General features: G+C 38.2%; 1 protein-coding gene across 1 annotated transcript in view; it reads left to right on the forward strand.

The window, feature by feature from the left end:
• Positions 1-26,222, forward strand: part of clip1b (CAP-GLY domain containing linker protein 1b) — a 46,064-nt gene that overhangs the window by 15,637 nt on the left and 4,205 nt on the right. The window contains 13 exon segments of the mRNA XM_079804999.1: positions 837-848; positions 850-966; positions 2,680-2,796; positions 4,475-4,532; positions 4,844-5,094; positions 6,397-6,450; positions 13,631-13,716; positions 16,328-16,427; positions 16,538-16,581; positions 20,534-20,594; positions 20,860-21,016; positions 24,445-24,500; positions 24,587-24,699. Of these exon segments, the coding sequence (XP_079661125.1) occupies positions 837-848; positions 850-966; positions 2,680-2,796; positions 4,475-4,532; positions 4,844-5,094; positions 6,397-6,450; positions 13,631-13,716; positions 16,328-16,427; positions 16,538-16,581; positions 20,534-20,594; positions 20,860-21,016; positions 24,445-24,500; positions 24,587-24,699 (1,226 nt within the window).

Consider the following 26,222-nt stretch of genomic DNA (forward strand, 5'->3'; position numbering starts at 1 on the left):
GATCCCCATGCACGGAAGAGATTTTGCTTATTTTGGGAAAGTGATTATTTTTTATTCCATGATGGATTGAGGTAGGTCTCTTTTGTAAAGCACCGCTGGGTGCATCTCTGCAAAGTCATTTTTCATCCAAAGTCAAAAGAAGAAAATAAATAATTTCGTATAAAGGTCTTTTTTTAGGACTTTTTTTTCCATGTCATTTAAGCACATTTTCACCATAATTCTCAGTAGCCTACTGTAATGTGGGGAAACAATATATCATTTAAATTGTAAAGTGCATTGTTACGAGTATCTTTGTCGGTTTACACTACAATTCAAAATGTAGCGGCTTTTCAGAAGTTATGGATATTTTAATAGCTGTTTTTTTTTTAAAGAAAATGCATATGCTTACTGAGGCTGCATTTGTTTGATCAAATTACAGTAAAAACAGTCATGTTGTGAAATATGATTAGAATTAAAAAAAAAAATATATATATTTTAATTTATTTAAAAATGTAATTCATTCCTGTGATGGCAAAGGATTGATATGTTGAAAACAGCTGTGCTGCTTAATATTTTTGTGGAACTATAATTTTTTAATAGAACGTTAAAAAACAGTATTTATTTCAAATAGAAATCTTTTGTAACATTGTAAATGTCTTTACTCTCACTTGTAAATAATGTATCGCATCCTTTCTGAAAATCTTACTAAACTTAACTTAATATTGTAAATTCAAAATGATTAGAATTTAAATGTAGATGTTTCTTATGTAGAAAATATATAGTTTAAACTTAATGCCTTGATAGACACCCAGTTTGGTCACACTTATCAGTTGATTAAGTCTCGTCTCTTGCTGTAGGTCGCCACGGTGGTCCGAGCGCTCCAGGATTATGGAGCTGGAAAAGGAGGTGTCCGAGCTGCAGCTTCAGCTGAGAACTCTCCGGGCCGAGACCTCGGGATCAGCTTCACCTCCATTACAAGACAAAAAGGTATTTTCTTCCCCCTCCTTAAATCGACCTAAATAAGACACATTATGACATTTGCTTGTACACCAGAAGACATTTACAGTGAGGAAAATAAGTATTTGAACACCCTGCTATTTTGCAAGTTCTCCCACTTAGAAATCATGGAGGGTCTGAAATTGTCATCGTAGGTGCATGTCCACTGTGAGAGACATAATCTAAAAAAAAAATCCAGAAATCACAATGTATGATTTTTTAACTATTTATTTGTATGATACAGCTGCAAATAAGTATTTGAACACCTGAGAAAATCAATGTTAATATTTGGTACAGTAGCCTTTGTTTGCAATTACAGAGGTCAAACGTTTCCTGTAGTTTTTCACCAGGTTTGCACACACTGCAGGAGGATTTTGGCCCACTCCTCCACACAGATCTTCTCTAGATCAGTCAGGTTTCTGGCCTGTCGCTGAGAAACACGGAGTTTGAGCTCCCTCCAAAGATTCTCTATTGGGTTTAGGTCTGGAGACTGCTAGGCCACGCCAGAACCTTGATATGCTTCTTACAGAGCCACTCCTTGGTTATCCTGGCTGTGTGTTTCAGTCATTGTCATGTTGGAAGACCCAGCCTCGACCCAGCTTCAATGCTCTAACTGAGGGAAGGAGGTTGTTCCCCAAAATCTCGCAATACATGACCCTGGTCATCCTCTCCTTAATACAGTGCAGTCGCCCTGTCCCATGTGCAGAAAAACACCCCCAAAGCATGATGCTTCCACCCCCATGCTTCACAGTAGGGATGGTGTTCTTGGGATGGTACTCATCATTCTTCTTCCTCCAAACACGTTTAGTGGAATTATGACCAAAAAGTTCTATTTTGGTCTCATCTGACCACATGACTTTCTCCCATGACTCCTCTGGATCATCCAAATGGTCATTGGCAAACTTAAGACGGGCCTGGACATGTGCTGGTTTAAGCAGGGGAACCTTCCGTGCCATGCATGATTTCAAACCATGACGTCTTGGTGTATTACCAACAGTAACCTTGGAAACGGTGGTCCCAGCTCTTTTCAGGTCATTGACCAGCTCCTCCCGTGTAGTTCTGGGCTGATTTCTCACCTTTCTTAGGATCATTGAGACCCCACGAGGTGAGATCTTGCATGGAGCCCCAGTCCGAGGGATATTGACAGTCATGTTTAGCTTCTTCCATTTTCTAATGATTGCTCCAACAGTGGACCTTTTTTCACCAAGCTGCTTGGCAATTTCCCCATAGCCCTTTCCAGCTTTGTGGAGGTGTACAATTTTGTCTCTAGTGTCTTTGGACAGCTCTTTGGTCTTGGCCATGTTAGTAGTTGGATTCTTACGGATTGTATGGGGTGGACAGGTGTCTTTATGCAGCTAACGACCTCAAACAGGTGCATCTAATTTAGGATAATAAATGGAGTGGAGGTGGACATTTTAAAAGCAGACTAACAGGTCTTTGAGGGTCAGAATTCTAGCTGATAGACAGGTGTTCAAATACTTATTTGCAGCTGTATCATACAAATAAATAGTTAAAAAATCATATATTGTGATTTCTCGATTTTTTTTTTTTAGATTATGTCTCACAGTGGACATGCACCTACGATGACAATTTCAGAACGCTCCATGATTTCCAAGTGGGAGAACTTGCAAAATAGCAGGGTGTTCAAATACTTATTTTCCTCACTGTACATCATGAGATCACTGTGTTTGTGCGTTCTTATAGATCAAGGAGCTGAACTTTGAGTTGGAGAACAGACAGAAGGAAGTGCTTCTAGTCCAGCAGAAACTCACCTCCTCTGAACAGGAGAAAACATCCCTCCAGCAGCAGCTGCAGGATCTGGTAACATTAAGACAGCTTATTTACTAACCTGTAAAAACCCTGTTTTTTATTTCACATAATGATTACAGGAATATGACACTTATTTTTTAAAGTTTCTGTTTCTTGTGCTGTGCATATGCCTCCCACCAGCCCATATGGTGATCTAATATCTGCCTTTATATTATTAAATTATTTAAATGTGCCTGGGGATGCATACATTTGTCTAAAGTTAAATATCATTACAAAATCATTGTACTTGGTATCTTTTCTATTCAGTCATGAAGTCTTGAGAGGCCATGCATTACAAAAGCTGAAGTTAATATACACTGATCAGGCATAACATTATCACCATGATATATATCCTAATATTGTGTTGGTCCCCCTTTTTGCTGCCAAAACAGCCCTGAACCGTCGAGGCTCCACTAGACCCCTGAAGGTGTGCTGTGGTATCTGGCACCAAGATGTTAGCAGCAGATCCTTTAAGTCCTTTAAGTTGCGAGGTGGGGCCTCCATGGATTGGACTTGTTTGTTCAGCACATCCCACAGATGCTCGATTGGATTGAGATCTGGGGAATTTGGAGTCAACACCTCAAACTCATGCTCCTCAAACCATTCCTGAACCATTTTTGCTTTGTGGCAGGCGCATTATCTGCTGAAAAAGCTACAGCCACCAGGGAATACCATTTCCATGAAAAGGTGTACATGGTCTGCAGCAATGCTTAGGTAGGTGGTACGTGTCAAAGTAACATCCACATGGATGGCAGGAACCAAGGTTTCCCAGCAGAACATTGCCCTAAGCATCACTGCATCCGCCAGCTTGCCTTTTTCCCACAGTGCATCCTGGTGCCATTTGTTCCCAGGTAAGCAACGCACACCATCCACGTGATGTAAAAGAAAACATGACCTGGCCACCATCTTCCATTGCTCAATGGTCCAGTTCTGATGCTCACGTGCCACTGTTGGCACTTTCGGCGGTGGACAGGGGTCAGCATGGGCACTCTGACTGGTCTGCGGCTATGCCGCCCCATACACAACAAACTGTGATGCTCTGTGTATTCTGACACCTTTCTATCAGAACCAGCATTAACTTCTTGAGCAATTTGAGCTCCAGTAGCTCGTCTGTTTGATCGGACCACACGGGCCAGCCTTTGTTCCCCACGTGCATCAATGAGCCTTGGCCGCCCATGAGCCTGTCGCCGGTTCACCACTGTTCCTTCCTTGGAGCACTTTTGATAGATACTGACCACTGCAGACCGGGAACACCCCACAAGAGCTGCAGTTTTGGAGATGCTCTTACTCAGTCGTCTAGCATCACAATTTGGCCCTTGTCAAACTCACTCAAATCCTTACACTTGCCCATTTTTCCTGCTTCTAAGGCATCAACTTTGAGGACGAAATGTTCACTTGCTGCCTAATATATCCCACCCACTAACAGGTGCCGTGATGTAGATAATCACTTATGAATGAAGATATAATATTATTCACTTCACCTGTCAATGTTCAAACCTGTACATGTTATGCCTGATCGGTGTGTGTATATATATATATATTTATTTATTAATCCCCCCCACCCCCTGCTTATTTTGCATATGCGTATGCATATTTTAAAAATGCACATGGATCAAACCAAGGTGAACATTTGTTTTTGCCCAGCATGTTGCACTGCACCAATTATATTGTTTGTTCTGTTTGATTTTAGACAAAGAAGCTTGACACAGCAGCAGATGACAATAATAAAGCAACACAAGCAATGCAAGGTAAGTAAAACATGACTCATCAAAAGCACTAAAATGCTCTTCAACTATCGTAAAGCATCTGATCCTTTATATATTTGCATCCCTGGCATGTGAGCCTGTGCCAACGTGAACAGCATTGTACAGTCATTTTTGCATTCTCATGAGATAAACGGGCCATTCCCAGCAGATCTATAACTCACAACGGCACACTAATTACTTGCTCCGCAATCCAATTTGTGTGAAAGTTTGCGGGAAAATTATCATTTTAGCACAGATACTGCTGTATGAGCTCCTGTATGACTGTATGCTCCCCTTCATCTGTGTGGCGGCAGAAATGGAAAAGAACATGAAAATGGAGAGAGAGAAGCTGGATCAGGTGTCCAGGGAGAAGGAGGACCTGCAGACGGATGTGGCCACCTGGCAGCAGCAGGAACAGGTGAAGGGAGAAGAGAGAGAGTTGCAGATGAAGGAGCTGAAGGAGAAGTTGGGCCAAACAGAAGGAGAGTTGAGCAGAATCACAGAGAGGAGCATTGAGCTGGAACGGCAGGTGACGGAGCTGAAAGCCTACAAGAACCAAACCCAGGTGACTGACATTTACCACTGTAAAACAGACACCCAGTAGCTTCTGCTGTTTTATACACTACCAGTCAATACACTGGGATGGGTCAGATTTTGTATGTTATTTGTAAAGCATATTAGAATGATTTCTGAAGGATGTGACACAGAAGACTGAGGTAATGGAATCAGGAACATAAGAGACTTTCAAAAACATAATTAAAAATCATAATTAATTATGATAAATAACAAATAATCTTAATTATTCACAAAAAAAAGTTTCTATTATTTTACATTATGTTTTTGAAAGTCTCTTATGCTCCTCACTTGTGTTACTTATGATCAATTTAATGCATCCTTGCTGACTAAAAGTATTAATTAAAAACAATGAATGACCCCAAACCTTTGAATGGTAGTGTATGTATAACATATGCACAAATGTGCTGAAATGAACATATTTTACGTAATATGTAATCAAAATTCACTGATTAGAAATTCAAAAATATTTGAAGGGAGAAAATGCATAATTCACATTTGTTGTTACCATTATCCTTACATTTTGTAAACAATTTGTTATTATTTCTAAAGTACCATAGTTCAGTTATTTTACATAGCTTGAAAGAGATTGTGTTTTTATTTATTATGATTTTACAGTGATAACATTAACTCCAGAAAATATGATATATTGTCACGGTAAATACTTCAGGTCAGCCGACTCTAACACATCTGTCATTAATTCTATAAAGCATGTAATATTAATCTATGCCGCCATAAAATGCCATCATGTTTCTCTGTGAGCCTTTGAGTGTCAAGTAGTAGAGTACAGTTCAAAAGGATAGAGTCAATAAGATTTTTTTAGTAATTAATACTTTTATGAAGCAAGGGTGCATTTAATCAATCAAAAGCAACAGCTAAGACATTTATAATTCTTTTGAACTTGAAATCCTGAAAAATAGGCATCACAGTTTTCACCATTATTAAGTTTTCAACATTGATAATAATATATGTTTCTTGAGCAGCAAATCAGCATATTGGAATGATTTCTAAAGGATCATGTGACACTGAAGTCTGGAGTAATGGTGATCACAGGAATAGATTAAATTTTTAAAACATATTAAAATAGAAAACCGTTATTTAAACTCTAATAATATTTCACAGTATTACTTTTTTTTACTGTATTCATGCTGAGATTAATTCAGCCTTGGTGAGCATAAGAGACTTCGTTTAAAAAACATTCAAAAATCTTACAGACCCCAAACTAGTGCATATTTGAGCATGTTGGTCAAAAAGTGTAGTACATGTGTTTAATCAGAGGTTTTCTCACACACAGTCTGATGAAAAGCTGGCGCAGATGATGCACAAGAATAAGGAGTTGCAGGAGGAAGTGAGTACGCTTTACGCTTCATATCATAAAGATAAACAGTGTCCTGGATACTTTCACTTCGTATCCGTGTTTGGAAGGGACTTGGAAGGGTGTGACTATTTTGATGATCTTAACCTCTTCAAAAGTCTCCTCCGTGAGGCGTGGTTGCTAGGGTGCTCTGGGTGGTTGTTAGGTGGTTGCTCACTGGATTTCCTTGCCAGTCCACGTGACTTAAAAGGTTAGTTCAAATAACAATGAAAATTAGCCCATGATTTACTCACCCTCAGGTCATCCTAGGTGTATATGACATTCTTCTTTCAGACAAATAAAATCGGAGTTATATAAAAACAATTCCTGGCTAATCCAAGCTTTATAAATGGCAGTGAATTGTTGCCTTGTTTATGAAGTCCATAAAAGTGCATCTATCCATCATATAACTGTTCCACACGGCTCCGGGGGGTTAATAAAGGCCTTCTGAAGCGAAGTGGCGCGTTTGTGTAAGAAAAATATCCATATTTAAAACTTTATAGAGCAAAACAAAACGTAGCGTCGGGGGTTACTCTTTTTAGCCCTTTTTCCCACTGCAGCTCATTTTGTCTAGAGTTTTTCTTTTGTCTGCTGAAATTTTTTTAAAAGATATTTTTATAGTGTTTCGTCAGCAGAATGATCCAAAAACGCATGAACAGTAGAGATGCATGTCTATCCCTCACAGCCTTTCATTCCTGTTCAAAACCAAAGATGGTGCTGCTGTGAATAAGGTCTATTACTTAGTGTTAGGGTTTTTTTCAAGTCACTAACCTTAGCAGTGATCGTGATTCTTGCCTTAGCAGACACCAGTAATAATCGTAAAAAATGCTGAGAATTCATATTCCACATTTGTAGTTAGATAAATGTGGTTTATTTAAGAGGTGAGCAGAGATTTTTCTCTGTGTAAATGTCCTGTTACTGACAAAATGGTTCAGACACATTGTTAGTTCATGCATGAGTCCTCTACATCTGACCGCCTGCAGGCTGCATGTAAAGCATGTTCTGTGCACTCATACATGGCCTTACATAATCAGCCCGATGGCTAGCGCATATAAGAGGACACTTTCTTCCTGCGGTTGTGCTTTTCACATACGGCAAGACTGCGTGAAAGAGTCACAGGGTTCCTTATGTCACTGGAGAGGTCTTGCTTGATTCAGCCTCTGTATTGCAGAGACTCACCTGCAGTGGTTCAGGCTCAGAGGATGTTGTTGGTTCAGTTCAGTCTGTGGATATTCACACATAAACCTTATTTATTAGGAACAATAATGATGATCTTGATTTTAAGACATTTGTGTGGATAAACTCATGTCAAGCATAATCTGTTAAGCATTTGTATACAGATAAAAAAAGTAATAAGGGTATTTTTGGTTTATTGTTTCCTGTGGCCTTTCAAACCAGACATTTGATTAGTGCTAGGTTTAAAAGACAACTAACATTCAGTAATATTATCGATTATCCATAGAGAGATCAGTGCTCGTTTGGGACAATTCATGCAGATTTTAGTGAGACTTTTAGATAGTTAAAGGGATAGTTCACCCAAAAATGCAAATTCTGTCATCATTTACTCACTCTCATGTCGTTCCAAACCAGTAAGACTTAAGTTCAGCTTAGGAACACAAATGAAGATATTTTTGATGAAATCTGAGAGATTTCTGTCCCTCCATTGACAGCTATACAACTACCACTTTGACGCTTCAAACAGTTCATAAAGAGATCATAAAACTAATCCATATGAATTGAGTGGTTTAGTCCAAATTTTCTGAAGAGACTCGATCGCTAATGAGTTGAACAGATTGAATTCGAGCTTTTATTCACTTTTAAACATTTATCAACAAACTTAAACTGAACTCAACATACTTGACGGGTGAGGACAAAGCTAATTGGTTCTTGCTGAAGCTCAAACGCGCTGCGTAACACAAGAATGAACCTCATTGGTTCTTGCCGAAGCTCAAACGTGCTGCGTAACACAAGAATGAATCTCATTGGTTCTTGCTGAAGCTCAAACGTGCTGCGCAATACGAGAATGAACCTCATTGGTTCTTGCTAAAGCTCAAACGTGTTGCGTAACACGAGAATGAACCTCATTGGTTCTTGCTGAAGCTCAAACGTGCTGCTTAACACAAGAATGAATCTCATTGGTTCTTGCTGAAGCTCAAACGTGCTGCGCAATACGAGAATGAACCTCATTGGTTCTTGCTTAAGCTCAAACGTGCTGCTTAACACAAGAATGAACCTCATTGGTTCTTGCAGAAGCTCAAACGTGCTGCTTAACACAAGAATGAACCTCATTGCTTCTTGCAGAAGCTCAAACGTGCTGCTTAACACAAGAATGCCCCTCATTGGTTCTTGCTGAAGCTCAAACGTGCTGTGTAACACCAGAATGAACCTGATTGGTTCTTGCAGAAGCTCAAACGTGCTGCTTAACACAAGAATGCCCCTCATTGGTTCTTGCACGTCAAGCATCTCTTTATGAACTTTGTATTTGTATTTGCATAGCTGTCATTGGAGGGACAGAAATCTCTCAGATTTCATTAATAATATCTTCATTTGTGTTCCGAAAATTAATTTAAGTCTCACGGGTTTGGAACAAAATGATGTAAATTATGACAAAATTTTTGGGTGAACTGTCTTTTAAAATTTTCTCTATTCCTCACACAAAGCTATCAAATGACTTCAGAAGACTTTTTTTTTACCACTATGAACTGCTGTTATATAATTAATGCCGCTAAATTACTGTAGGTTTGAAACAACGTGAATGTGAGTAAATTTATTACAGTTAACATTTTTGGGGTGAACTGTCCCTTTAAATGTATTTTTGGTTTCTGTATTGAAAAAGAACCTTATTGTGACCTCATTTTTGACTTTTGTCCCCTCAAGGTTTAAAAAAGCAGAGTTAATTTAGGTTAGCCTGAATTTCCTTCTATTTTGTGTCATTCAAGGAAGACACAAGTCTCTCGCACAGCCTGTGCTGAAGCCTTAAAAAACTACACCACTGTTCAAAAGTTTGGGGCCAGTAAGATATTTTTAATGTTTTGGAAGAAAGTGTCTTATGCTCAACAAGGCAGCAGTAAAACCAGTAATATTATGAAATATAATTATTATTATTGTATTTGAATATATTTTAAAATGTAATTTATTCCTGTGATGCAAAGCTGAATTTTTAGCATCATTACTCCAGTCGTCAGTGTCACATGATCCTTCAGAAATCATTCTAATATGATGATTTTTGCTGCTTAATATTTTTGTGGAAACTGTGATCATTTACTTTTCAGTATTTTTGATGAATACAAAGTCAAAAGAAAAAACATTTGGATTTTTTTGCCACAATGTAAAAGTCAGTACTGTCATTTTTGCTAAGTTCTTAAAAAACAAAAAACAAACATTTGATTGGTAGTGTACAATCATCAAATAATGTTTAAATAGAAAACATAACTGAGTTCTCGCTCACACAAGGATTTCCATTTCTCTGATGTCAGAGACGTCATGTAGAAACAGCTAAACCAGGATGAATGAGCATTGATGACGGAGAACAGCAGAAGGTGGGGGGCGGGGACAGCAGGGGGGTGTCGAGAGGGGCGGGGCTTGTCGTCCTTACATAATGAAGCTGCCCTGTGTGATGCTTTTCAGAGCGTGTGTTTGTGCAAACGTGAGCGTGTGCTGGAACGCCAGCAGAGCTCGTGTGAGCGCCTCTCTCTCGCAGCTGGGGGCTGTAGGGGATGTATTATTGATAGGCCACATTTGTTTGGAAAAAATAGGAAGGACACAGCAGAATGGATGTGACAGCGCTCCAACAAAACTACACGGGCAGCGTTTATACCTCGCTTTGCCAGGTAAAGGTCGCTCTTCTGTAGTGCTCTTCCCTTGTGGAGATGCATGATACTGTGTATTAGTGACCATGGTTGATACATTCAGCAATATTAGCTTTATTGAACTATTGTGATGGTATTGGCTTATTTTTTCCCCATTTTTAGAAGCCTGCATGTTTTGGTGGCTGATTGCACTTGAAGCATGCATCATTTTAGATGAGGTTTAACGTGAGCGCTGTTTGTTGTCGTTGTCCCCCCCCAATGTATTAATTTTAAATATATCAGCCAGTGTCAGTTAAAGTAAGTTAAACGACTTCTTGAGTTTTTTTTTCAGGAGCAAATCAGTAATCCTCAGATACTTGAATTCAAAATACTCTATCTGAATAATGACAGTAACTCAGAATAGAAATAGGAAAAATATCAGATGTTACAAATAAAAAAAGGGGCAGTTTTGTTCCCTTACATCTGAAATTTTAGCCATTAGTTGGACATTGATGATGATAAATCATTTTCAGATATCCCTATATGTATATGCATCCCTATTTTAGATGTTTTGCATAGAAAGGAAATAAATTCCAATGACGTGTGACTTTATGCACATGTCATATTATATGCACGTTATTTCTGTGAATAATGGAGATGTTAAGCCGCGGACATTGAGTTGAAGAATGCTTTCGTGTGAGCCTGTATGAAACGGTTGTTTGACATTTCATTCACTGATGACGGTATAATTCCTCAATCATCACGGATTCTCTTTAGCTTTCTCAATGTAAACAGTGAATCACTCAGCGCAGGCAAATCTCTGCTGATTCATAATAAAACATGGATGTTGGTTCTTGGCATGTAGATGAAATGAAATACCAACTCGGCCGGTTGTAGGCGTTTGTGCTGAAGAGTGTAATTAACGTCTCAGTCTGATGCAGACCAGTTAGTTACAGTGAGGGTGATGGGATTGAATTATGGGTCTCATGGGAACAGTAATCTGACTTCACCAGATTTAACAGTCTGATGTGCTTTTACTAAGTATTAGTTGTGAGAAAAAGCAAGCTCTTATTAATTATACTTTGTGAACATGGACAGTTTTCTTTGTTCACGTGACTTTTAGAGGCATAAAGAAGGCATCACTAATATTACTCATATATAGGTTTAGATATTTGTTTCAATTTCTAACTCTTGAGTTTTAAGCTTTGGCATCTAACATGTTCTACAATGTTTGTGCTGCAGTAATAAGTGGTACTTCAAATTGTGTCTTGTTGAGGAGAGATGGTCTTATTTTACAATTTTTGGACGCGAAAATGGCGGAAAACACCCAGAACGCCATTGTGCATTAAAATATCATTATTTGCTATTACTATTATTAATATTTTGAATTAGCTTTTATTTTTATGTTTGTTTTTTATTTAAAATTTAGTTGAAGTTTCAGTCATTTTATGTGCTTTTGTCACTTTTACTTTGTTTGTTCTTCATATGTTTTAGTATTTTATACTGTATGTGTTGTATTTGTTTTCTTTTTCTGCACGTTTTTTTTTAATTGTGATGTTGCTGTTGATATTTGACAATATCATTTTTATGTAAAGCACTTTGAACTGCATTTAATGCCTGAAAAGTGCTATATAAATAAGGTTTAGTATTATTATTTTTATTTCAAGGCTGCCATTTTCATTTAAGTTTAATCTAATATTTATATTTTATTTCAGCTTTATTTCAATTAACAAAAACATTTTAAAATAGTTTTAGTTAAAGGGATAGTTCCCCCAAAAATGAAAATTAGCCCATGATTTACTCACCCTCAGGCCATCCTAGGTCTATATGACATTCTTCTTTCTGATGAACACAATCAGAGTTATATTTAAAAATGTCCTGGCTCTTCCAAGCTTTATAATGGCAGTGAATGGAAGCCCAAAATTTGAAGACCAAAAAAGTGCATCCATCCATTATAAAAGTAATCCATACGGCTCTGAGGGTTAATAAATGTCTTCTGAAGTGAATCGATGGTAGCCTAGATTTCTAGACGCACCCTAGCTAGCAACTCTCCGTTGGCTTGCGAGCTGGAAAAACCAAACTCTGGTCAGGCCAATCACATCGTGTATAGAGTCGGTGGGCGGGCTTAACATAATGACGTGTTCCACGTGCTACTTGTAAACAAAGAAGCTGGCGAACAGCGGTCTTTCGAATCGGCTTTGGCCACGACTCTGGAAGACTTGGAGTTAAGCTTTTCTTTTAGAAAAGAACAAAGAACGGCACTGAAGTCATTCTTAAGAAAGGAAGATGTGTTCGGAGTTTTGACGACCGAATACCACAAACGTTTAATCTATCAACTGCTTCACCGTCTGCGTTGCTCTGGTTGGTTGTAGCGCTATCCTTTTGCGTGCAGAGGGAATTTGAAAGACAACCGTTTATCCCGTCCCTCAAATTGAACCAATGGTGAGTTCCCAGACCCAACATCTTGATGTGGATTTGGCTTGTCAGGCTAAATCGATGGGTTTTTGTAAGAAAAATGTCCATATTTAACACGTTCCAAAGTAATAGACCGCCTTCAATATTAAACTTACGAATAAAGTGTAACGCCTATCGCAGTTTAAAATGCTTATGCTACGTCTGATGTCATCGTCGCGCCATTTACACTTTTTTACACCACGTCCGTCGTCATTGGCGTGCCAGTTACGCTTTTTCCGTAAGTTGAAAATGGAAGGCGGTATAGACATGACATGAAGGCTTTATAACGTGTTCAATATGGATATTTTTCTTACAAAAACACATCGATTCGCTTCAGAAGGCCTTTATTAACCCCCCGGAGCCGTGTGGAGTATGTCTATAATGGATGGATGCACTTTTTTTGGGCTTCAAATTTTGGGCTGCCATTATAAAGCTTGGAAGAGCCAGGACATGTTTGAATATAACTCCGATTGTATTCGTCTGAAAGAAGAATGTCATATACACCCAGGATGGCTTGAGGGTTAGTAAATCATGTGGTAATTTTCATGTTTGGGTGAACTATCCCTTTAACAATAACAGCCCTGCTTTTCCTTTAAAATTACTGGATATTTCCTGTCATTTAGAAAAAAGTAAATAACGTACAATAAATACTACCAGTGTAGAAATACACTATGTAAATAATATTTATAAAATATAGTTTTTGTTCTACATTGCAGGTATGAAAATGACATTTTTTGTGGTGAAATAGGCTTAATTATGATCAAAAAGATGTAAGAATGCAAGAAACGACATGATGGTCCTTAAATATGCATGTTTTTCTTTATGTAAAAAAACATGTTCTTGAAAGGCTTTATGAGCGCATTCTCTCCAACACATTTTGTCCAAATGCATAATTTTCACTTGTTTTGATCATCTTTTATCTCTTTCACCAGCTTGAGGCCCTGAAGCAGCAGAACTCTCAGTATCAGGAGCAGTTGAGTTCAGAAACGCAGCACATCGGGAGCCTCCGCAAAGAAATGTGAGTCTCCTCAAGTCCTGCTGACATGCACCCATGCTTTTTCTCTTCACTGACGCTGCTGACTGTTTTATTATTATTCACTTAGACTTTTTCACACTTTCATTGGTAGTGGTAGAAGAGAGAGGACAGAAAGGATAGGGAGGAGAGGAAATGACACAATCAAGCCTCATACGTATCCAAGTGCTGACCACTAGACTACAGCTGCAACAATTTAACACTATTTAACGTCTTAACTGCATCTTATTCAATTAATTGTATGCTTAGTTGGAGCTAAAAAGGATTTTTGATTTTAATTAGTTGGGTAAGTACTATGGTAATTTAGATCAGCGAGTCACAGAATGACATCACGGGTCCACCCGGTCACAACAGCTGTGATTTCTGTATAACAAAAGGCGAAATGCACGTGTTCTGAGTCTGGCGCATTGAGCTCACGTGGACGATATGAGTTTGAATCTGGCTTGCAGCATTCACATTCAGGATAATCAATCAGGAAAAAAATGTAGGGCAGAACCTGATTTTATCCATTAGGAACTGATTGGATGGTGAAAATTGTCTCTTTATGAAAGTGTTTGAAAAATAAAAGGGTTTGGTGGTGACACCTGCTGAAAAGATAAATTCTTAAAAAAATATTTTTTTTAATTCCAAAAATGTTGAATTAATTGTAATTTTAAATGTAAAAGTAATTTTTTTTATATTTAAGCACAATTTGCTTATTTCTTAAATGTGTTTGCACAATGAATGAATTCCAAAAAATATAATTGAACTTTTTCATAAAATGTTTCACTTTTAATATTTAAGCAGTTAATTTTCCAATTTGCAATACATTTGTTTGCAAAATGAATTCATCCCAAAAAGTGTAATTTAACTTTGTCATAAAATGTTTTACTTTTCATAAGCACAATTTATTTATAATACATTTGCAAATTATTTTGTAATTTGTTTTGCAAAATGAATTCAATCTGTTTTGCAAAATTAATTAAATGAATTAAATTTGTCATTTACATTTTTCATAAAATGCTTCACTTTTCATTAGCACAATTTATTTGCCTATAACTATACAAATGATTTTGTACTTTTTGCAATAAATATTTGCAAAAATAATTAATTCCAAAAATTGTAATGTAGATTTTTCTTAAAATATTTCACTTTTCATGAGAACAATTATTGTCTTATTTGTAATAAATCTGCCAATTATTTTGCTATTTGTTTGCTAAATTAATAAAAAAAATAGTAATTAAATGAATTGAATGAAATGTTTAACTTTTTATAAGCACAATTTATTTACTTATTTGCAACAAATTTGCTAATTATTCAATCCAAACTTTTTCATAAAAAAATTCACTTTTCATATTTAAACAATTAATTTTCTTATTTGTAATAAATTAGCAAATTATTTGCAGTACATTTGTTTGCAATATTAAACATTTAAGCAGAAACCTTTAGTAAAAAATGTTTTTATGGCGGTGTAAATGGGGTCCATTTTGAATTCACATTGACTTTAAACTAAAGCGGCACTAACCGAAGCTCAAAGCGTTTGTAACTCAAGCTGGTCCGACACGCTCCTTCAAGCTGCGGCTGATCGGCATGTCCAGCAAGTGACGGGTCCGGTGATGCGAGCAGGTACCCGCGTGAAGCCTCTTCTGAGCCCTTGCGCTGAAGATGCTCTCAGCCCAAGGCTTCAGAAGTGAGCGTCTCTCCTCCAGGGAGTTTTACGTAACCGCGTCTCTCCAACTACAGCTGCTTTTCTCCGCCTGTCTAATGCTCTCGACTCCACGTGAGATCCGACAGAGTTCCTTTCATAACGCTCTGTTGATCTTCTGACGCGAATGAATATGTATCACGACGAAGCCTGTAATATTATCTTTTTTTTTTTTTAAGTATTCTTTTCTTTATGAAAATATTTAGTTATGCTTCATTAAATGCAGCATATTCTTTTTGAATTCGTGGGAATCTTTTAGCCACATTTGCTCTCACAGTTCTGTCGTACAGAGACCTCACCTTGATTTTCCGCTTTAGTTTTGAGCGTGCATGATTTGATTTATTCCTGCATCATAATGCACTCTGGGTAAAAATAGATCTTATTTGTTACACATGAGGAGGATGACGGTGACCTCTCTGTTGTGACTTAGAACGTGTGGAGCAAATGTTTTTACTACTGCTTTTTGTAACCAAACGCTCTTATTTGTCAAACACTTGGTCTTTGAAATGTCTTTACCAGTTGAAAGGTTGTGATGGAAAGGAAAGATGATATATTAAGCATGACGCATTCATTTGAGAGGAAAATGGAAGAATAACAGGATTGACATCAGGGTGATGTCAATCATAATGTATGATAAATACAAATAATAAACCAAAACACAGGGAAAAACAGTAACATTGTGAAATGATTACATTTTAAAATAATTGTTTTCTATTGTAATATTTTATAATGTATTTCTGTGATCAAAGCTGCAATCTTCTGCATCATTACGCCAATCTTTTGAACGGCATTGTAGGTCATCCAGGCGTTGAATGCATACAGAAAATTCACATACTGCAAAATACTAGTATGGTAATATGCTAGTCCTATATGGTATTATAAGCACTACCTCCTCTTTATCTCTCTCTGTAGTGAGGAGCTAAAACTATCAGCCAATCAGAAGTCTCAGAGGCAGTTGTCGCTCCAGGACGAGATGTTGGCTCAGGCGTTGGACGTCTACACTCAGCAGAAGGTGTTTATCTGTCTGCCTCGTCTTAGATGTTTCCTGAAATGCTTTGCTCTGTGACATTCTCAGTTGGACCGAGGGATTGAGTTATCATGTATCATGTCTTTTTTTGGCAGCTTGATGACGAAGCTCTGACTAGCCAGCTGGAGATTACAGAGAGGTAAGTATGTCTCTGGCTCAGTATCAAGTTCATTCATTCAATCAGATCAAAACATTAAAGTCCTCATGAAATCATGATATTATTTACTTTGTTAGCACACATTACAGGTCTTAGGGTGAACAATTAATCCGTGCAAGTTAATGCACAGAAAATAATTGTTTGCCGTGGTAATCTTTAATCAAATCTCAAAAGTAACTTCCGGTCTGGAATGGCGTTCCCTTCCCGATGACGGCAGTTTGACAGCTTGGGTTTGAATATCCTTAACCACTCCCCTCCAACCGTTAGTCTGCTTTGAGCGCGAGATGGAGAGGAGGAGCGCTGAAGTAAAACCCTGCCCTCTATTCAATATTCCGTTTCACTTGGAAATGCGCCTAGAAATCTAGACGCACCCTAGCGGCAGCAAATATAATTTGCAGCCAGGGTCATCTAGCAACTCTCCGTTCGCTTGCGAGCTGGAAAAACCAAACTCTGGTCAGGCCAATCACATTGTGTATAGAGTCGGTGGGCGGGCTTAAAGAGCACCTATCATGGAATTTTGAAATTTACCTTTCATGTAGTGTGTAACATAGATCTAAGTGAACAAAAACATCCTGCATAGTTTGAAATATGACAGTGCACCGTATATATAGTTATTTTCTTTCAAAAGTAAGAGTCGACTCTGAGTCATTTTTAAGAATCGTTAGAAGACTGAAGCTTTTTCTCTGACTAGATGACGTCAACTTGTCAAGTTATTTGAATACGATACGCCCACTTATTGCGCTCCAAGACGCCAGTGAAAACTAGAAAACATCATGGCGACGAGACGCGGTGTTCTGAAGTGCGACTCAAAAGCAAACTTTTTTTCATCTGCCCAAGGATGAGCATTTGAAGACTAAGTGGCTTGAAGACAAACCATACATCGTCGCGATTGAGTGTTTATTAGTCGTCAAATGTATGTTTCGCGATTTCAGGAAGCTTTTATTATGGACTTCTATTATGGCACATGGTATCTTCTTCGTCTGTCTGTACATGGACTACATGTGCACAGAGCGCCCTCTGGCTGCCAGTATGAATTGAAAACAACACATAAGAGACTAAATCACTCATGGTTGGGCTACATCTGCGCATTTTGAGGAAGTATTGAATAAAAAATACTCCTCTGTTTAGAAATTTGACACAGACATATGAGAATCTATCAATATGTCTCCTCATCTGCACACTTTTGAACTAAAAGCCCTGAGGGATGTTGATTTGTCGCGAGACTTCGTGAGGAGAATAGAGGAGTTTTTTTATGAATGAGATCAGCTGAGGCTCATATTACAATCAAACGGTACAGACGCGGTTTTCATATTCATAACTCCTGACACATTTTAACAAATTACTGTCACTATAAGACTTTGATGGGCGTTCCGTTTCCGAAAATATCTGCACAGCTTATACCAATCACAACTGACTGGGTCATCGGACCAATCACTGCAGATTAGCGTCACGTAAAGGCGGGGTTTTGAAAAGTGAATCACTAAAGGAATCATTTGAGAATCGCTGTCAAAACAGGTAAAAATAAATGCATATTATAAGAAAACTAAAGTCTTTTTTGTCATTGCATGCATACAAAACTGTTTTTGGGGACTTCTAAAACAATATTTGGAAAATTTTAAATGCCATGATAGGTGCTCTTTAACAATGACGGCAGAGTTGCGGCGGTTCCGCGTGCTACTTGTAAACAAAGAAGCTGGCAAACGGCGGTCTTTCGAAATGGCTTTTTTTTTTTTTGAAAAGAACAAAGAACGGCATTGAAGTCATTCTTAAAGAGCACCTATTATGGCATTTAAAATGTTCCAAATATTGTTTTAGAAGTCCCCAACAACAGTTTTGCATGCATGCAATGACAAAAAAGACTTTAGTTTTCTTATAATGTTTTGACAGCGATTCTCAAATGATTCCTTTAGTGATTCACTTTTCAAAACCCCGCCTTTACGTGACGCTAATCTGCGGTGATTGGTCCGATGACCCAGTCAGTTGTGATTGGTATAGTCTGTGCAGATATTTTCGGAAACGGAACGCACATCACCATAAATGGTTTTCGGAACCTCTTAATTGGATTGAGGGCGCATTCGTCCTCAAGCTTTATTTGTTTAAATTAGCTCAAATGACTGTCAGATGTAAGTAATTACCATGTCAATCTATACATCATTTAAAAGATCTAAGAGTCAAGCTTCCATTTTTTACCTCTGTTTTATTCTCAAAGTCTTATAGTGACAGTAATTTGTTAATATGTGTCAGGAGTTATGAATATGAAAACCGCGTCGCTACCGTTTGATTGTAATTTGAGCCTCAGCTGATCTCATTCATAAAAAAACTCCTCTATTCTCCTCACGAAGACTCGCAACAAATCAACATCCCTCAGGGCCTTTAGTTCAAAAGTGTGCAGATGAGGAGAAATATTGATAGATTCTCATATGTCTGTGTCAAATTTCTAAACAGAGGAGTATTTTTTATTCAATACTTCCTCAAAATGCGCAGATGTAGCCTAATCATAAACGATTGAGTCTCTTATGTGTTGTTTTCAATTCATACTGGCAGCCGGAGGGCGCTCTGTGCACATGTAGTCCATATATGGTACAGACAGATGAAGAAGATACCATGTGCCATAATAGAAGTCCATAATAAAAGCTTCCTGAGATCGCGAAACATGCAAATAGAGACATTTGAAGACTAATAAACACACAATCGCGACAATGTATGGTTTTTCTTCAAGCCACTTAGTCTTCAATTGCAATAAGTGGGCGTATCGTATTCAAATAACTTGACAAGTTGACGTCATCTAGTCAGAGAAAAAGCTTCGGTCTTCTAACGATTCTTAAAAATGACTCAGAGTCGACTCTTACTTTTGAAAGAAAATAACTATATATACGGTGCACTGTCATATTTCAAACTTTGCAGGATGTTTTTGTTCACTTAGATCTATGTTACACACTACATGAAAGGTAAATTTCAAAATTCCAAGATAGGTGCTCTTTAAGAAAGGAAGATGTGTTCAGAGTTTTGCCGACCGGATACGGCAAATATTTAATCTATCAACTAGCTCTGCTTCACCTTCTTCGTTGCTCTGGTTGGTTGTAGCGCTATCCTATTGCGTGCAGAGGGAATTTGAAAGACAACTGTTTATCCCGCCCCTCGGATTGAGCCCTGCCAATGGTGAGTTCCCAGACCCAACATCTTGATGTGGGTCTGGCTTGTCAGGCTATCACAGCGCTGCAATAATATCAGTTGCAACATCCGGTTCACTGGGACTTTAAAAGAAGCCTGCTGTTTATAACCACAGAAAATAATACATATATTTGTCTCAGTTAGTAAAAACTAGCAAAAAACAGTGCACTTACACTGAAAGTCTACGTGGAAAGACAATTTGGAAATGTTATGCTTGTATGCGTGAGAGTAGTGATGCAAGTATTTTTCCCATTCGTGTTCTTCAAAAGCATTCAAAATGCGAATTATCTGTGGTTATAAACAGCATGTCACGAATGCTTTTGATGGTGCTTAATGGAGCTCTGTCTCAGTAATTGTTCAAATGACAGCTGGATTTGAGATCACATGCACTCTGGAGGCTATAAATGTCATTTCATCTCCCGGGAAATGAAGGCTTGCAAAATAAAGCTTGTCAGTTCATGTTCTATAGAGATCAATGTTTTATAATATACCAAGATCACCAGGTTTAGAGAGATGATCTGATTCCATGATTGAACAGCTCAAATAGTGGTACTTAGCACTTCAGATCTATTGTTTTCCTCCACCCTAAAAATACTGCACGGTCCCACTGGACGTCTGTCCATTTTGTGCATGTTTTTCTGTAAGCTTTTAATCTTCAGGGCTCCATTGGGAGATGTTCTCAGAGTGCATATGGCTTTTTGTAACATGACTGTAAATCCAACAATGGGCTCCAGTTATAGTGAGCTCTTGTCTGTTCTCACAGGGAGAATTCCAATGCATTGATGTCCGATAAAGACAAAGAGCTTGAGACACTGCGAAATGAGGTAAGAGCTTTGATTCTTGGGTTCAATAAGCTGGGTTCAATCTAAACCTCTGGATCAAGAATGTTTTATCCACTGTGAACTATGACTGAGTTGAACTTACTGTATCTACAAAGAATGCTTTTAGTAGATTCATTTCATACTACAGCAGTTCTTCCCATTTTTTTCTTTTTATATGAAACTTTGTACTCCGTATTGTTGGCACTTAATATTGTCAGATAATGAGAGAAATGATTTAGTGATCTAAAGATGGTTTTTGTTTTCCCAGATTGCAGTGCTGCGTGGGGAAAATGCCATGGCCAAGACGCTCCAGTCGGCTGTGACGTCTCTAGAGAGGGACAAAGCCCAGCTGCAGAGCCAAGTGAACAGCTTGGAGCAAAAGCTGGAGGGCCGGCAGACGGGGAACGGAGAGGAAGTCACCTCAGGTCCATCAGCGAATTTATTTTTGGAATGGAATAACAACGCACTGCTTACTGTATACTGTGTAATAAACTATTCATTTACACTACTGTTCAATTCACCCTTCGCCGGGAGTTTGATTGACAGGCGATCTGACCAATCATAATCCGCCATTTTTGGCAATATTTTTAAATCATGTAATATTCTGCAGAAGAGAGAAATTAATCTCGCTGCTTCTCTCGCGAGAAGTGAATCTCAGTTTTACTGATCCACAGCGTGTGATTGGCTGCTCACTACTGATGTCACAGCTAAACTCCTAAACTCAGGATCAAAGCCTGAGTTGACAGAGAAAGCTGATGATCAGCATCATGGGACCAACAAAGCCTGAATAGATTGGTTTGGTTTTGTCAACTCTAAACTAATCCTGTAACCCTGAGTTTGTTAAACTACCATCATGGTACAGGCCCCTGGTCCGCTTAGCGTTCACACTGACATTTTTAACAGTGAACCTAAAGTTACCGAACCAAAGGCATAGGGATACAGTCACAACCTGATGGGTCGGCTTTTATGACGTATATTTCGCAACGGAGCTTGCTTACCGAACATTCAAAACAAAGCTGTGTGCTGGATTAAACGCGATCATTTTATGCGTGTACATATGGTTTTATTTTTAGAAGAGCTCATAAAATGTTCAAAACAGCAGCAGGATTTCCTCCGTTGTATGCAGATCTAACGAAGATCTCCCCTAAAGGATTATTAGGAACACCTGTTCAATTTCTCATTAATGCAATTATCTAATCAACCAATCACATGGCAGTTGCTTCAATGCATTTAGGGGTGTGGTCCTGGTCAAGACAATCTGCTGAACTCCAAACTGAATGTCAGAATGGGAAAGAAAGGTGATTTAAGCAATTTTGAGCGTGGCATGGTTGTTGGTGCCAGACGGGCCGGTCTGAGTATTTCACAATCTGCACAGTTACTGGGATGGATTTTCACGCACAACCATTTCTAGGATTTACAAAGAATGGTGTGAAAAGGGAAAAACATCCAGTGTGCGGCAGTCCTATGGGCGAAAATGCCTTTGTTGATGCTAGAGGTCAGAGGAGAATGGGCCGACTGATTCAAGCTGATAGAAGAGCAACTTTGACTGAAATAACCACTCGTTACAACCGAGGTATGCAGCAAAGCATTTGTGAAGCCACAACACACACAACCTTGAGGCGGATGGGCTACAACAGCAGAAGACCCCACCGGGTACCACTCATCTCCACTACAAATAGGAAAAAGAGGCTACAATTTGCATGAGCTCACCAAAATTGGACAGTTGGAAGACTGGAAAAATGTTGCCTGGTCTGATGAGTCTCGATTTCTGTTGAGACATTCAGATGGTAGAGTCAGAATTTGGCGTAAACAGAATGAGAACATGGATCCATCATCCCTTGTTACCACTGTGCAGGCTGGTGGTGGTGGTGTAATGGTGTGGGGGATGTTTTCTTGGCACACTTTAGGCCCCTTAGTGCCAATTGGGCATCATTTAAATGCCACGGCCTACCTGAGCATTGTTTCTGACCATGTCCATCCCTTTATGACCACCATGTGCCCATCCTCTGATGGCTACTTCCAGCAGGATAATGCACCATGTCACAAAGCTTGAATCATTTCAAATTGGTTTCTTGAACATGACAATGAGTTCACTGTACTAAAATGGCCCCCACCGTCACCAGATCTCAACCCAATAGAGCGTCTTTGGGATGTGGATGAACGGGAGCTTCGTGCCCTGGATGTGCATCCCACAAATCTCCATCAACTGCAAGATGCTATCCTATCAATATGGGCCAACATTTCTAAAGAATGCTTTCAGCACCTTGTTAAATCAATGCCACGCAGAATTGAGGCAGTTCTGAAGGCGAAAGGGGGTCAAACACAGTATTAGTATGGTGTTCCTAATAATCCTTTAGGTGAGTGTATATTGATGAGGCACTTTACCTCCTCATTGCTCCACGTTTGCCCTCTACTCATTTTGGATACACCGATCTTTCTGCGTCGTCAAATCAGCTGACTTGAAGCGTCGCATCTTGTGACATCACGTCCTGTTTTTGGTTCGTTTACATGTCTTTGGTCCGTGTTGCGTTCATATATCAATCGAACCGCACCAGAGTTCTTTTGGAAGCGGACAGAGACCCATCTTTTTAGCGGTCCCGGTCCGCTTGTTTGGTGCACACCAGGATTCGGATGGCAGCGTTTACATATGCTCAAATGAACCGCACTAACCGAGCAATCGCACCAGGGTTCGTTTCAATCGAACCAAACATGACAAGTGTGAACGCACCCTTAGGGTGAACAATTAATCATCGTTCTGAAAAGCACGGTGTGCTCTGATTGGCCAGCGATCCAGTGCATTCTGATTGGCCCGAATACCTTAAGCATGTGATGGAAATGTCACGCCCCTTACCATATTTGGAACATCAGTTCCCAAAGCAGTTATTTATTGTTTTTTAAAATAAACATGCCTATACTTTAGATGGCAACTTCTTGATTCTGCAATTAGTATTTTTCACAAATAAAATAATGTAAATATATGAATAAAAAGGAAGTAAACACTGTAGGCTAACAGGGCACTCCGTAATCTGGTATGCTTGTGCGCACTGGTAATCATATTTGTTTTAAATACAGACAAGGTACTGGTAGCACAAATTTTTATGATAATATAACATAGTGGAACTGAATATAGCGTAGCATATTTTAAAATCAAAGATTTTACGTCTCCAGTGAAGCTTAACTCTCCTGTCCGCATTCACTGCTGAATATTATATTGATATAATAATATTTGCATTACTGCTTAGGATTTAATAAGGATTCTTTCTTCTGGAAATGTAATACATTCTTGCTGCACAAAAGTATTAATTTCTTTAAAAAAACAACATACTGACCCCAAACTTTTGACCAGCACTGTATTTATTATTTAAAAGTACTATGCAAAATGATGCAGAATACTAAATTGTTGTCACATGACCTCATCATGTTGGATGTTTAATTCTGGAAATGCCATCCAGTTATTTTTATTCCAGTTATGTGTAAATATATCTTAAATGACGGTAGTATGATCAAATAACGAGTTAAGAAATATTGATTAAAAAAACACTAGAAATGAAAAATGAAAATAAGAGTAATATATATTACTTGTATTCATTTGAACACAAGTCCAATGTTTATGAAGTCACATTGACTCAATGTTTGAGGAATGTCTTTTAAAGGGAAAACAAGATTTCCACCACATAAGAAAAAACATGCTTTTGTAAATCATAATGAAGTACAAATGAGGACATACCAAGTCAACTTGAATGAACAAATCCTTCTTGACTACTTTTATGCAATTCTGAGATTCACTAACTCTCAGCACGGTTCTGAGTGTTCTCACTGAACTGAACACTGTTGGTTTGTCTCTCCTGTACAGTGGGTGATGCTGCTTTGGACCAACTGAGAGAAGAGAAAGAGTTTGCTGAGGGACAGGTAAAACGCCTCTGTATTTGTTAATGGTTTTAGGATGTCACATGTGTTAATGTCTAAAATCTGCCATGGTTTCCTGCATGGATCAGATAAACTTCTTGAACTCTGTGATTGTGGACCTCCAGAGGAAGAATGAAGAACTAAAGGTGAAGCTGAAGAAAATGGCGTTGACAGAGTTCAACGGAAATGATGAAAATGATGGGTGAGTCCAATTGGGTTTCGAAATCTTCACCTGACGCTTTTCTGTCTGGCACATCAGATGGCAGCCAGAAACTGGAGACAAATGCTTTGCCAATATATTGCTATTATTTTTGTATCATCGAGATTTTATTAGTTTTAATTCATATTTTGGATTGGTTTTTATTTTTTATATTTTAATTTTAAAGTTTTAAAATTTGTTGTGTGTTTTTTTCAGGTAAAATATCTATATGGTTTTATAAAATGTTATTTCAGTGTACAAAAAAAATATTTTTGTACATCATGCTATGTATGATTACTTTGTTACTTTGGCAACTAGCTAAAATAAGTTTTTAGGGTTCCAACGCAGTTTGGAAAAGTATGAAATTTGATTTGAGTAATTTCCAGGTCTGGAAAAGTATGGAAAAAAGATAGCAGATAATGGAAAAATATGTGCATTTCCAGACTGTTGCCCCGATTTCGTTTTAACATTTAAAAATTTAATGAAAAAAAAAAAATCACTTTCACTATGCAAAATTATTGCTCTCTATCATTATGCAAAAATGCAGGTTATAAGCGTTTTGGGTTTCTTCTCAAGATATTCTTAGCACTTTGCTCTTACAGAGCCTCTAAAAGGACCTTTGCAAAAATAAAAAATATGCAGACTTTTGTGTGCACACAAGAAACCATTAAACTTAGCATAAAACTATAGGACAATTCACACTGAGCCACCTATTGCACCATTAGCCCATTCAGTGTGGTTTCTTGGCCATCACAGAGTGTGTTAATGCAGAGTTAAGTTCTTGAAATATGACACTTTTTTTACAGTACCAGTCTTTATTATAGACGCTTAAACTCGGAAAATAGAAGAATGCACTCAGCCGTATTGTGCCATCAGCCCATTTCGTGTCATGGTTTCTCCGCCACCACAGAGGATGTGTTAAATTGGACATTAGGCCTTGATATTAGAGGTACTATCCTAAGGAAAGCCACATTTTGAGCAAATAGATGTGCTTCATGTGCTTCCATGCTCTCGTTTTCTTCATAGTAAGATGGCAGTGACACACAAAGGAAATTGGTTATAGTATATAGTTATAGTATATATAAAACTAGAAATTGTAATGCGTAAGCACGGAAAAGTTTTTTGTATGTATGCAAAAATCTGTTCCTTTTGTTAATATTAGGGGCTCTGTATGTTGTCACTTAAAGAAAATCATTGAACAAACCCCTGAGAAAATAAAATTTACAGATGGCTGTACTACATATATACCAAATATAAAGCTGAAAATAATGCTGCATGAACCAATGATGTTAAAGGCTTTTTTTATTTTTGTATACTTTTGTCTGGGGTCAACTTATGACGTTCGCGTGGTTTTTACAGTCAAAAACATCACAATGAATAAGTAATAGGGTATTTTCTGCCTTGGTTTTGAGGCTCTCTGAAAAATGCTCGGTTTTGATGGGCGTGCCGCACTGAAGACTTTGGAAGTAAACGCCCACAGCTAGGATTGGATAAGATTTGCATATTTAATGAGCTTCAGCTCCCTC

The sequence above is a fragment of the Gobio gobio genome (assembly GCF_949357685.1).
Source record: "Gobio gobio genome assembly, chromosome: 22".
NCBI lineage: Eukaryota > Metazoa > Chordata > Actinopteri > Cypriniformes > Gobionidae > Gobio > Gobio gobio.